The 14,026-nt window shown below is 39.4% G+C and overlaps 1 protein-coding gene across 2 annotated transcripts in view; it reads right to left on the reverse strand.

The window, feature by feature from the left end:
- The window catches only part of LOC145994625 (beta-hexosaminidase subunit beta-like), a 27,194-nt gene continuing 13,168 nt past the window's right edge, over nucleotides 1–14,026 (reverse strand). For both annotated transcript variants that reach the window (XM_083130701.1, XM_083130702.1), the window contains exons 3-9: nucleotides 8,931–9,138; nucleotides 8,600–8,727; nucleotides 7,810–8,015; nucleotides 6,897–7,012; nucleotides 6,300–6,504; nucleotides 1,137–1,356; nucleotides 1–474 (exon numbers count right to left, since the gene is read on the reverse strand). In XM_083130701.1, the coding sequence (XP_082986827.1) occupies nucleotides 103–474; nucleotides 1,137–1,356; nucleotides 6,300–6,504; nucleotides 6,897–7,012; nucleotides 7,810–8,015; nucleotides 8,600–8,727; nucleotides 8,931–9,138 (1,455 nt within the window). In that variant the 3' untranslated portion in view covers nucleotides 1–102. The remainder of the gene's footprint in view (nucleotides 475–1,136; nucleotides 1,357–6,299; nucleotides 6,505–6,896; nucleotides 7,013–7,809; nucleotides 8,016–8,599; nucleotides 8,728–8,930; nucleotides 9,139–14,026) is intronic.

A 14,026-nucleotide genomic window follows, 5' to 3' on the forward strand; every position in this document is an offset into this window, starting at 1 on the left:
TAATAACATTTCATGTGTATATTCAGGTATGACACAAAATTGAAAACAATAAATGTATGCGTATAGATATTTCAATACAACTTATAAGAGTTGCACCTATCATTAGAAGAAGAAATATGGACAATATCCTGGTCCATTCGGTGGTTGAGCAGGAATTCCACGTTTCACCATCCTGCAGCGATGTTCTTCCAGTCGAGGTATCGCTTGGTTAGCATCTGTAGTCGAATTCAAAGACGACCACAGTTTCTCTGCCACAGCGCTTGCCCTGGGCCAAACACGTTGATGGACACTGTTAGAATCTACCCATTCTCCCCACATACATGCTTCGCCACCCATTATTAGATTCTTCTGTTCTTCTGTGCCTGTGAAATTTTGAGGATCGCACTTGTAAAATTTTTGCCAGTCCCCACCATTTTGTAAATCGGACAGATACCAACATGCAGATAGTAGGGTGCGGAAACCACTAGCTGTTACCTAGATCGAAAAAAGAAAAACATAACGTTGTTTTTAAACATATTTTAATATTTGAAATAACAGTGACAGTCCAAAGTGAATAGTAGAAATATGACAACAGTAATAATTTTTATAATGGTTGTTATAATTACGTATATAACTATTAGAAACTAATAAAAAAACAAATTTATTCAAAATTAAATTGTAATTAAACAGTATTTCTTCCATTGTGAATAGTTATTACGTGACTTGGCTGCAATAGAACTTCGTTGCATCAGTGACAATGCACTCTGGACAGATGCACGATCTCATCACTGCCACCTCTGACGACTTCACTAGCGGGGTGTTTACGTTAGCACGCTACGGCGCAAGGTTTCCGGGTTCGAATACCGGCCTGGGCATGGGTGTTCTTTGTGAGTGTTCCTTCATCAATTTCATCATATCATCACTTATCTTGACCTTCGCGATTAGCCAAAAGTGACAGAAAAGCGAAGTAAAATAAATCAAATCAATTAATCGAAAATTAGAAAAGCAAAACGTGATACACAGTAGACTTTGGGCAGTAACTGCAATATCCGCAATAGATTCTGCAACCAAATAATTATAATGGCTAAAAATAGATACATACATGAGAAAATTAATTGAGACATTGTCAGAGAAATACAAGTTACAAATCCACTTACACGAGCAAGTTCAACTCGATATGAGCCCTTCCACACATGAACAACTGTATCTTCTTGAAGAGTGACTTTGTTGTCGAACACCTCTTGCCATACTATATAACTGGAGTTGAAATCTTCAACAATTCTCAACAAATTATGAATATAATAATCTTCCAGTGCAGCAAAGTCGTCTGACATGTTATTTGCTTGCATATAAGCATTGATTTCTGGATTGCTGGCCCTTCGAAGTAGAAAAATAGAAAAAAACAATGTTAGTAACATTAACATTTTCATAAAACAGTTTCACTGATCGAAACGATGTGGTAGTAGTGTCCGATTGCAGTCTGACAAAAGTGCCATTATATGGATACAATAATCACAGCTCGTGTACAGTGGTGGAAAAAAGTTCTTCCCCATAAGACTTTAATGGCAGTAAATAATGCCGGAAAGGTAGGCAACACACATTGCACCTTTAGGTGATCGGGTGATTCTGTCTGTCTCAAGGGCCAACTCGTCTTTTATGCAATAGCCAACAGACACAGGAAATGTAGGAAAGTCACGTGACATCAGGTGGAATGTTGTTCGTCAAAAAATCGCCTTTTCTCAAGCCAGGTCGCAGAACCGACAAGAGTTATAGCCTATGTCCGAAAATGATTCCCCTAAAACCGTTGAACGAAACGCTAAAATAATTCTTGCCTTAATTACAAAGGCTACTATACTATATGTGCCGCGGTAGCTCGGTCGTTTGGGAGTTTGATTACCATGCGAGAGATCTGAGTTCGATCTCCGACTGGGGAGAATTGGAATTTTGTCCACCTGTTCAAGTGGCTCCGGCGCCCACCCAGCGTCGTATAAAGTGGGTACCTCTAGGAAATTTGTGGGGGGAAGGGGTAAAGGCGGCCAGGGGTGTGGTGCTGATCACATTATCCCCACCTTCGGCCGTAACAAGAAAGTGTGGGACCCTAACTCCGCACCCCCTACACGCCTTCATGGCTTGGTGCAAAGCACAAGGTAGCACTTTGCTCTTTCATTTACTAAACGTCCCGATTTTGTCGGAACAGAACTTTCTAATTTCTATGTGGACTTCTTCCAAGTTCCGTAGGGATGTGAATAGGCTCCAGTTTTTCTTGACACAATTCATTCATGTTATATTTCGTTATAAAAACCACGGCCGATGTCCTGTGTGTGTGTGGGGGGGGGGGGGGCTATAATTCAAACATGTGAGGTGATACTTTTCTCACTACTCCATTCCCCAATTCTTCGTATCCGAAATAACTCTCAATTCCACACACTGAAAATGTAGCATTTCCTAGATCTTAGCATGCAAATATCTAGCAACAAAGTAATGTGTAGGCACATAGTGGTTCGGATACCACTTTAAACAGTAGGTGCATTCCCGATTAGTCTTACTGTGCATAAAGTGGACTTAAGACACCAAATCAACCAACCAACACATTCCCGTTATCGTCCAGATTATTGAAACCAGAAGCTCCGTCGCGAATAACATAAGCAGGAAGACAATGTGAAATTACCCAACAGAAACAGAACCTACAACGGCTAGATTGGATTAAATCGACGATACAGCACGCGTTCTGAAATGAAGAAGAATACGAAAGTTGAAGGACCTCGATACACACACACACTTTTCCTCCCCTCAATGGTAAGATTTCTTTCTTGCAGAGAAGCCTTTAGGTAGGGATTCAAGGCCACGACGAAAAAGTGTTTACATGCAATGACGGGACCAAAACAAGGGTCTAGTTTGATATGAAAGCTGTGTTCCTCCTTATTTCGTACGTCATTGATAACAGGAATGTCTGCTACCCCTAGTTTCGTAGAGCAGACGCTTGTTTGCCACCCTTTGGTTCCGTGACCTTCGCTCGTAGCAAGAGTGAATGACTCACCAGATACCTGTTGTCTGTAAGCTTATGCAAAATAGATATTTCGTTAGCGTTTGGAAGTATTGTTTCATCTGCAGTTATATCAGTTAACGTTCGAATTGTTTCCTAATGGTTAAGTTATTTATAAATTAGTTCTCGAGAGTGAGCTTTCTATCTATTTGTATGGGGGTGGTATACAGCCTGCATGTATTATTTTTTTTCCTGAAACAACAAAAAATTCCAAGACAAAAAAAGAGTCGTAGAAGAGTAGTTAACAAAAAAGAAAGAAGAAAACGAAAATGTAAATGTTTATATAAATTATTGTATAGATCGAGTAAATAATATTTTCTCACGGGGCCTCCTCGATGGCGTAATGATAACGTCGTCACCTTATAATCAAGGGATCCCAGGTTCGATACACGGTGGATGCACGTAGTAGTTCGTATGTCATTTTAAACTGAAGGTCCAGTCCAGATTAGCTTATCTGTGCAGAAAAAGTAAAAAAAAGAAATTGTCACAGTGTAAGAAAAGTTCATGTTCAACCACATACAAAAGGAATAATTTATTCCATGTTGGAGTTCACATTTATAGCATCTAACCAACACAATTATGGATCGCAACGTATTTTCTCAGATCCATTTTAATTATACGTGCATGATAAAATAACAGAAGTTGAGGAAAGAGAAAGCCAAGCAAAACACAGATGCCTTCTCCAGAATTTCAAATCTCGTTACTTAAGGTTCTGGGTTGAAGTCCCGGGCACGCATGACTCTCTTGTTCTTGCCCTTTTATCTGCTTTAATGTATTTAATCATAAATCGTCGTTATGGTTTACCTCCAGGGGAGGAATAATGACAATAATTGCCAATACAAAGCCAATAACGAACAGAACAACAACTCAATTAGGGAGATGTCAAGAAAGAAACAAGACTTTACAATGTCTCCGTCTCTCGGTTTCTCGAATTGAAAATTGCTCTCCCGTTCTCGGTCGGCTAGTTACATAGAGAAATCGAAAAAGTATACATATATTTCATATATCCCGGTTTTATAGGAGATTTCGTGAGATATGAAATAAGTACTCTTCGATCATGTTTATTTTTATTAGTTTTGTTACGTAACATCACTTTTCTTCCCAGCCGTGGACTACTGACCATTACATGAAATTAATGACGAAATACTCAAACACCTGTGACAAGGACGGTACTCAAATCCGGGAACTTTGGTGACGAGATCGAAGGTTGACCACTTAATGAGCTTGCCCACAAAGTCTGCTTAATGTTGCTTGTGTCAGGTAATTCGAAATAACTGTCAATATCCCACATTCATTATCATTTGTTTCATAATTTATCTTATTGATGTTATTAACCCGAAGTCGAAGAAATAGTTGAAAGGCAATAATGCAAGATTGAATGTCTATGATGTTACTTCGTGCCGAATAATATGACGTGATATTATGATATGAATATATTAATAATATAATATGCCTAGTCATTCGATTGATTGATCCAAATGCGCACACAAAATATGGTATAATGTCCACTCCTAACCAACCTCCGTGGCGGAGTGGTTAGCACAGCGCGCTACGACAGCATGGGCCCCTGGTTCGAATCTCGGCTTGGCCATGGGTGTTCTTGGTGAGTGTCCGTTAATCAATGTCATCATATCATCACTCATTACTCATCTTCATCGTCGCTATTTGCCAAAAGTGAAAGAATAGCGACACTAAATAACAAAAATCTAATCAAATGGAACATCTTCACCGATTTAATTCTATACCGTACCAAATTCCCAGTTTATTACTGCTTCTTGCTTCATTTTACAGCATCTCAATTGTTTTCCGGTTCGAAAACAAATGGAATGTTGTTTTGTGGAGTTGATTGTGCATTGTTTCGTTGTTTGGATTGTTTAATTAACGTCGCATTAATTAGTTTTAGACCAATCGTGACAGAGGGAATCGAGAGCACAAAGGAAGGGGAAAAGACAAGTTAGAGACCACGGCTCTCTTTAAAGGTAGGATTCCTTGAACACGACTGAAGTGACTGCAGAATATTATGGATAAAATTTGTTTCGCTTTTTCCTTTTATTTCTGTTTCAGTTATTTTACTTCGCTTTTCTTCTCCCACTGACGTTAATCGTGTCGGTGAGGAAGAATTATAAACTCGTGAAATGGACGATGGGACAAAATAATATATATGTCTCTCCCACGGTTCGAAACTGTAGCCACAAAATATTGTCTTATTTTTAAAATTTACGTCAAATATGGTTTCACTCGTCTCTTTCTCAAGGCGTTCCATTGCCTCTCCGATGGCGTAGTGGTAACGTCTTCGACATGTAATCAAAGGCTTCCGAATTCAATACCAGATAGAGGAACATTTGGTTCGGATCCCACTTTAATCTGTAGGTCCAGTGCATAAAGTGGACTTAAACCATTAGCGTGTGGCATGTGGCCTGTGATGAGAACCATCATTTCAGTGAACCTTCTTGACAATGACTAGTATCACTCGAAAAATATTTTCTTACGAGTAGATCTTGTTAAGAAACCAGTTGCTGAAATGTTCTTCTTGAGGCCACGTAGCACCCAGCTGTTGTTTGTTGTTGCTGGGGCATGAGTCATGTGACTCATGCTATCAATGCTCAATCCTTCCCGAGAACTCAGATCCACCAGACAAACTTAAGCGAATAATTTGTTATTTGGGTTGCATAAACAACAGGCTTTAAGACGTTACGAAATTCTAGGTACCGTGACCCAGGTAATTCTTTCTCCGACTGTACATTGTGGCAGATATGTTGCAAGTTTAGAACTATTTTGTCCTAATTATCTTTCAATAAACGGTTTCTTATATCGAGTGTTAGGTCCCGTGTAATCTCAGATTTACATAAAAATGAATATGGATGTACGAGGCACGTCCAGAAAATGTACCCGTTTGGTACGAAGCAAGTCAGAAAACCTTTTTACACTGAAAGTGCGTATCTTGAGCTATTTTTTCTACATTGATACCCATGGCAATGAGGCACTTATCGTGCCGGGAGACAAAGTTTTGCATACCCTCGTCATACACTTCTGCCGCAAGTCCATTGGCCGAAGGATACTGTATCAGCGGAAGGACACACATGTGACATCCAAGGTCGCTGGTATGAGTCAGTTGTGCGTAAACTTTCGTGCAAGTTGGTAGTCGGTAGTTAAGTACTTTCGGAGTAAAAAGTTTTGTTCAACTAACTTCTTCCGTTTCTTCTTTTGTACAATATCCATATTTTCCTAAATGCTCAAATATTTACTACATGAGACATGCAAATAAATAAAAACTTACCAGCAATCAAATGGGACTTCATCTCCACCTAAATGTATGTATTGGTCCGGAAAGAGTTCGACGGCTTCTTCAAAGAACTCCTGCAAGAATTCATAGCTCGAATTCTTGGTTGGGTCAATGGGTCCAACCTCCCCGTTTGGTTCATCTTCACTGTAACACTCGGTTAATAAGTTCTCCTGGCCAGGACCCCAGGATGTTGTGTGACCTAAAATATTAAAGAGAAAGAGTTATGATTCCATTTATGTTTATTTCTCTTCACCGAATTGCATTTCTTTTGCACTGTGAGTTACATTCTTTATACAATTGTGCATTATGCATTAAACTTTTCATTCGCTAGAATCTGCACAATCGACGGCTAAATTAATGGTAGGAAAATTTTTCTTCTACATTCTGCGTGTATGTTTTTTAGTAATTTTATTTTATTTATGCTGGATCAAAAATTGTTCTCTGTTTATTGACGATTTTGTCAATACTTGAACCTCATTTTGGGGAATACAGAGTGCGTTAATATGGTGATGAACAATTTGTCAACTATTATGTTTGCCATCGGTTGTACTACATGTTCGACTTACATTTAATTTGAGTGATGTTACATACCTGGAGTATCGAACTCTGCAACCACTCGAATTCCTCTTTGACGAGCGTATTCTATTACTTCTCGTATCTCATCTCGAGTGTACACATAGGTAGGGAAATGATAAGAGCCCTTCTCGCTAGAAAAGCAAATGTAATAACGCAAGTCATGAATATATTGTACGGTTACATTGAGTTCATTGATACATTAGTTGTCCTATTCGGTTCTTAAAATTAATTACCATAATAATTGTCATAAACGGTCCACAATAAGCAAAGCAAAATCTTTACAATTGTATTACTGTTGGAAATACGTAGTGAAATCTCATTTAATTGGATGGCGAAATCTCTTCCGAAAGAACTTATCAAATACGAAGTGAGAAGTGAATGTAAGAACAATTGTTTCTCTAGTATGAATCGATCCACATTTTTGTTTTTAATATTATTTCTGTATCTTATGTGGTGAGCAAATAATTTCTATTATGGATCCAATGTTATGCCTGTCATCCGGACTTGTCACGAGGTTAGAAGTTGAAAGAAATACTGGCATGGCTGAGTATTCTTGAGATATTTGCTGCATATAATGTCGTTCATTGTTTGATGGAGGATCATGCTTCTTCAGTTTCTTCAGTCAAAAAGCACATTCATCACTATCCTATCAGAGTTAGTTAATTTCGCCTTCAGTGCCTTATTCAAATAATTTTCCTTTTCAATCTGGCGGTTTTTATAGGTTTCTTTTAATGCATCCTGTGAAAAACATCCTTTACATAGTTGAAGTGATATACATATTTCCGCCACTTAAGGAAATTTCCAACATTAGTATATATTTTGGTCATAAGCGTACAGTGCATAACCATCATGCTACCCCCTAATATTTTGACGATATTTCTTGTTCAAACAAAAAAAGAGTAAAAAGGAAATAAAGGAATCAACTTACTTCAATGCCGGAAACCTGGCACTCTCGTAAGGAAAGCTATGGTCGTCCACAATATGCCAGTGCAAGACGTTGAACTTGTTCATCTCCATTGCATCCAACGTCTCTAAGATAGTGTGCATTGGGAGAAAATGCCGAGAAGTATCAATCATAAGGCCACGGTGAGAAAACCTGGGAAAATCCATGATGGATGTGGCATTTATCTGCAACTGTAAGTTAACATATCCATAATTAACGTAGTAGACAAATTTGTTAAGCGATGGTAACAATCTATAGTTCTTTCTATGAAGAAGGTACGAACTCTGTAAAATTTTTGCGCATTGTGTGAGTTTATAATTTGAATTGTGCATGTTACGCATGAAAGTTCATTGACGTATTTAATGAAGTACAAGTTAAGTTTTGTGTGACTCTGTGAGTCATTTTCTCAAGACTGATTAGATTTGATTAAAAGCGATCTTTCTTATATTATAACGCAACAGAAAAATTTTGACTCACCTAAACTTGCAACTCCTACTTATTTGCTATTGACTAACTGCAGGGTTATCTGACCCTACGATTGCAAATATAAAATTAAAACCTATTAGTTGAAAGATTTAAATATTTTCATCTTCGAGGAGACTGGACCTCGATTATTAATATGATCACTTTCTCCAAATATGACTTGAATCCGATAACTTATAATCATAAAAAAGCTGTAATTGACAACTTCTAAATTTTCGAATGGCATTTACAGTATCATTGGTTGGTGTACTGTAGTGCATGCTTTTAATATTTAGTTGTCGATTCTACTTACCCCAACGCCATCATCAGCAATTGTCAAAAGCTGATAAAACGTTTCTAAGCCTCTCAAAATGCCCCAAATTGTTTGACTTGTTAAATATCCCTCTCCAGGGAGATTAGGACTATCTACTCGAAGTTCATCTACAAAAGAAGATGTAATCAATCAGGAAATTCAATTTTTCTATGTATTTAAATTGAATAGAAATGTGAACTTCAACTGTATTTACTTATGTGTATTTACTTATAAAATGTGTTTGAATAATTGCACTCGACTATTTCGCAAGGTTTTTCTTGTTTCTCCATCACATACGTACATAAATAGCAGACTAATACTTTGTACTTACACATTTCTTCCATGTCTGCTGGCGGCATGTCTTCGCATCCTGCCATAAGTCTGATGTCCAAAGCATCCAGGTAGCCATCGGAAGCCTTGTTTTCCTTCCATGATTTATAGTTATTCCCATTATTTCTACTTCCCTTAGGTATATCGGCTATCAACAGAGAGTAACGTCTCAACGCCGATTGCAGGAGATCACAGCTATTTTCAGATACCTGAAAGAAATTAAGAACATAACTATTCAGCACTGAGTAAAATATCGGAATGTGCCGTCGTCACATAAATTAGACCGAAAAGGGGCCTCCCCGATGGCGTAATGGTTACGTCGTCGCCTTGTAATCAAGGGGTCCCGGGTTCGATACCCGATGGAGGCACAAGGTGGTTCGGATCCCACTTAAAACTGTAGGTTCAGTCCCGACTAGCCTTACTGTGCATAAAGTGGACTTAATACACCAACTCAATCAATAGACCGAAAAGGGACGTTTACTGTTTTGAAAGCTAAATGTAAGAAACTTGATCGGATATACATTGCCTTCATTTAGTTATTGTGTCATTCGAACGCATGCTCGTGTAGCGTCTGGAACCACACCGTGTAACGACCCCGGATCGTCACAAGTAAAGACGGATCCACCTCTAAGTTTGTAGCTTCTATGATCAACTTTGTAACTGTTTAATGTAAATATTGTTAGTTCAAGATTGTGACGAACTCGGATCGTCACAAGTAAAGACGGATCCACCTCTACGTATAATCAACTTTTGTAACTATTTAATGTTAATATAGGTAGTTCCAGTGACGTGCACTGAGGAGTAGCTAGTCTAGCAGAGATAGATCAATCAATCTCACATCTCGAATTATATTCAAATCACAATATTTATTGTCTTGTTAAAGCCACCACAGCTCATACGCAACACTTTCTTTTCCACGCGCTTCTCGTCCATCGGTGTTCGCGGGCAAAGCTGGCTGGATACCCTAGCTCGCTCTTCTTCCGCCAGACCAGTTTTCAGGTAGAAACGGCCAGCCCAAGGAAAAGGAAGATTTCTACCTCTACCTCTCTTGTCCCCTCGCCCCCCGCTGCAATGGTTGAAAGCCCAGGCTTTCAGGTCCCCCAGTCTATCTCCTATAGGACAGATAGGGGATTGGTTTCTCATAGATTTTTTGTAAATACTGTAAAGAACTCAGGGTAAAATTTTCTGCAGTACTTATGTTCTCTGTATTTACACAACCTTTTACACGTTGTACAATATGTGCGTATGGGATGTAGTTTTATTATTTATGAAATGGGAACGTGTTATGTGCAGACAATGATGTTATGCTTTCTTTCTTTTTTTCTTTTACAAATATGAAATATATAATGATTAAATTACAAATATATGCTCAGGCTCTATCTGACTCTCGTTTTAGTAGTGTTTTATTTAAATATACTACTCTTGGTCTCTAACAGTCATAAATACGGATGTATTTATTTGGGCAAGAGAACGCGTGTTCATATTGTTGTTGGTTTGGTTTATTTTACTTCGCGTTTCTGCCACATTTGGTTATCGCGAAAATGAGGATTGAGTGATAATATGATGAAATTGGTTAAGGGACCTCATATGAACAATCCAGGCCAGGATTCGAACCCGTGATGAGTGCGCATTCTTGTCCTATGTGTTGCAGTGAATAATGAAATAATTTGGAATAAAAAATGTATCTCAGAACTCAAAAAGTCAAATGAATATCATTGAAGAAACTACAAAAAAGTGTGTTGTGTTTTGTTACCTGTCACCAAATCAACCAAGCGTTGGGGAGTTGTTATCACAGCGCGCTACGACACCAGGATTTCTGGGTTCGAACCCCGACCCAGGCATTGCGTTCCCTGTGCTCGTCCCTTCATCAATTTCATGGTATCTTCGCAATTAACCAAATGTGACAAAAAAGCGACGCTAAGTAACAAAAGTGAAATCAAATCATTGATTGATTGCTCAATTTGGTGTATTTTACTTCGCTTTTCCGCCACCTTTGGTACGACAAAATTGATGAAGGGACACACACAAAGAACACAAATGGCCAATCCGAGATTCGAACCCAGGATCTCTGGCTTAGAGTCAAATCAAATAGTTTTTTACTTTCGAATGTGGGTGGGGGTTACGTGTACTTTTTTCTAGTACTCATTCATAATTTTGCAATCTTTTCCTGTTATTGACATTCTTCTTTTTTGTAGAAATACTGGCCCTAAAGGGAGGAGGGGTGTGACCCACACCAACCCCCCCCCTTGAGCACGCCACTGACTGCTACCCCAAGTGTCGACGTCACCGCACGTCACTGGGTAGTTCAATATTTTCCCGCTCGCTTACGCTAGCATCGCCGACCTTATATAAAGTCGAAGGCCTGGCGGGCCCAATCGGACCCAAAACGCCGGCCCATTCGACAGGACGTACCGGTGAAGACACCCGCCCGGGAATATCGTCCGAGAACTGCACCTAATTCGACCAATCAGAAACCCGATGCAAGCCAGAGAGACCGTCGTTCTCACGCACCTCAACAGGCCCCTCCCCCTGCTGCAACTTCGACTTCACATCAAGCGTCATTGTTGGAACTGCTCCAACAACTGGCGCAACCTGACGTGATCCCAGGACTGCTACGATTACTCCAGGGACTACAGAAAATCCGGGAAGCTCTGGACTCCTCGACTCGACGTCGGGTAATTATCCAACTCGCCGACGAAATGGTGTCGTAAGGCACAATGTGTTGTATTGTTTTGTTCCTTTATGTATTTTCATGTATGGGTTATTTCTAGGGAATACCAACTAATTCCACCTCTTGCGACAGATGCAGAGGACTACTGTATATGGTGATTGTAAAACTTTATTATTGTAAATAAATTGTATAATAAGACACCTGTAAATGACTAGTGACAGCAAGATGCAGGTCCCCATAATAAATGACATCCTGACCGACAAAGGTCAATAATTAAAAAAAAAATACAAGTTAGTTAGACTCCGCCTGCGGGCGAGAGAAGGTGCCCTCCGCTTATGCGAGAGACCAAACACCTAAAGGAGAGAAGGTGCCTTCCGCTTATGCGAGAGTCCGAGGACAAAGGAGAATTTCTGCTCCGCTTTCGGGCGAGAGAAGGTGCTCTCCACTAAGGCGAGAGTCCAAGCACCATAGAGAAGTTAAACTCCACCTTCTGGTGAAAGAGATAAAATGCCCTTATAATATTTAGTTTCGGCTTAATCCCACCTAATAATGGGGAAAGTGTCTCGGTTGCTTTGTAAGAAAGAGGTTGAAGTAAGAAATGTGTTTTTCCGTTTGCCTACTTGTATATATGTATAGGATAATTTTAGTAAGATTAATGAGTAAGCTTCTCAAGGTAGCTACTTATTATTGTTAACCCTGGGTACTTTTGTTTTTAAAACGTGTATATATATATTATTTTCTTGTTAAGGAAATAAACTGGATTATAAACTTCCATCACCTGTTGTTCATGGCGTTGTGCTAAGCATAGGGGAGCACTTTACCTTTTTTTTACCACCTGTTGTTCTGTTGAGGTAAAAGCTATTGGTCCCATTTCATCTGAAATCTTTGGAGACGCTCTTTTAACACCCGATCCCTGAGAACTATGGAGTCTCATCTCTCCGCTGAAGAGACAGTTAGCATTATGGGTAAATGTATGCACATTACGAAATGTTGTCGTTCTCCGCAACGCGCTCGCCGTGCTGGTGCGTGTCTACGTCGATGACGGTGGAGTGGAGGCCATCCTAAGCGGAGTATGTTGCAACCGCTTGCCGGCGAAATCGGACGTGCGTGCGTATCCCCTCAAGTCAAGTGCATAGAGCATTTTGTAGCTTTCAAAGCCGAGGTTTCGTGAAGTTTCCTTTCGGTAAGCACACTGCAATTGAGCTAACTCTGGTCAACAAACATGGTATCGAGAACAGATCTACGTCTACCACTCTATCTGCCTGTCTGCCATGGATCTCAGTATAGCTATTCTTTAAACAGGTTCATGCGTGTTAAAGAAATATTTATTTGGCTTTTGTGTAGTTCGCTGAAGTGATGAATGATAAACCGGTAAGTGTTATTAGTGCTGTTATAATACCGCAACATAAGTAAACTTTAAAACATGATTCTTATGTGAAAAGAAATTCGTGCGGAAGTATGAGGAGGTGAAATTAAGTGAACTTTCTCAAAATATGTTAAAAATATGTAAACAAGGAAAGATTTCCAAAGTCTTCTGTGACTTGTAATTGTAAAATATTTGAATTAAAATAAATATATGTTCTTGAGTTGAGGTGCTACGCTCATCCGCATTCCCCGGCAAGTGACGTGGTTCCAGCCCCTACACGTGCACTCGTTCGAGTGTCACAATACTAAATGAAGGCACTGTACCTGACGAGGTTAGACTCCCATTGCAAATTGGTTCAGGTTCCAAGAAAGAGGAGGCCTCCCCGATGGCGCAGTGGTAGCTTCGTCGCCTTGTAATCAAGGGGTCCCGGGTTCGATATCCAGTGGAGGCACATAGTGGTTCGGATCCACCTTAAACTGTAGGTCCAGTCCCGATTAGCCTCAATGTGCATAAAGTGGACTTAAAAACACAAACCCAATAAGAAAGAGGACTCCGGATGTATGGAAGGATAGTAAAAATATAGCACTGACCGCTAAAGTTACAAGTACAGCATAAATATTCTCACTAAATTTCTGACCTAGCAAGGTTTAAAATACAATACAAGCATGGACGCCTGCAGATAACTTTCTAAGAGGAATCAAAACCGAAAAATGGTCTCTTTAAGATAGATATACTGACATATGTTTACGTCATCATAAGGAATATGTGTTTTAAGGGAGATAGGAAAAAGATAGATGAAATAAGCTGTAGAGAATTAGAGAAAGGAAGAGAAATAAAAATGTCAAGCTGAGAGAGAGAAAAGGAAAGAGAATAGAAACATGAGAGGCAGATAAAGAAAGAGACATAAAGAAGCGAAATCTACAGAGAAGGGGGGGGGAATGAACTGAAATACAGATCGAGGCTAACACGAGAGGGGAAAGGAAAACGCAGTAGAGAGGGAGAGAGAGAGAGAGAGAGAGAGAAGTAGGAAAGAGATAAAGAGAAAGAGAAATACTATTAA

This window comes from Lepisma saccharinum, chromosome 11 (assembly GCF_977018435.1).
Source record: "Lepisma saccharinum chromosome 11, izLepSacc3.1, whole genome shotgun sequence".
Taxonomy (NCBI): domain Eukaryota; kingdom Metazoa; phylum Arthropoda; class Insecta; order Zygentoma; family Lepismatidae; genus Lepisma; species Lepisma saccharinum.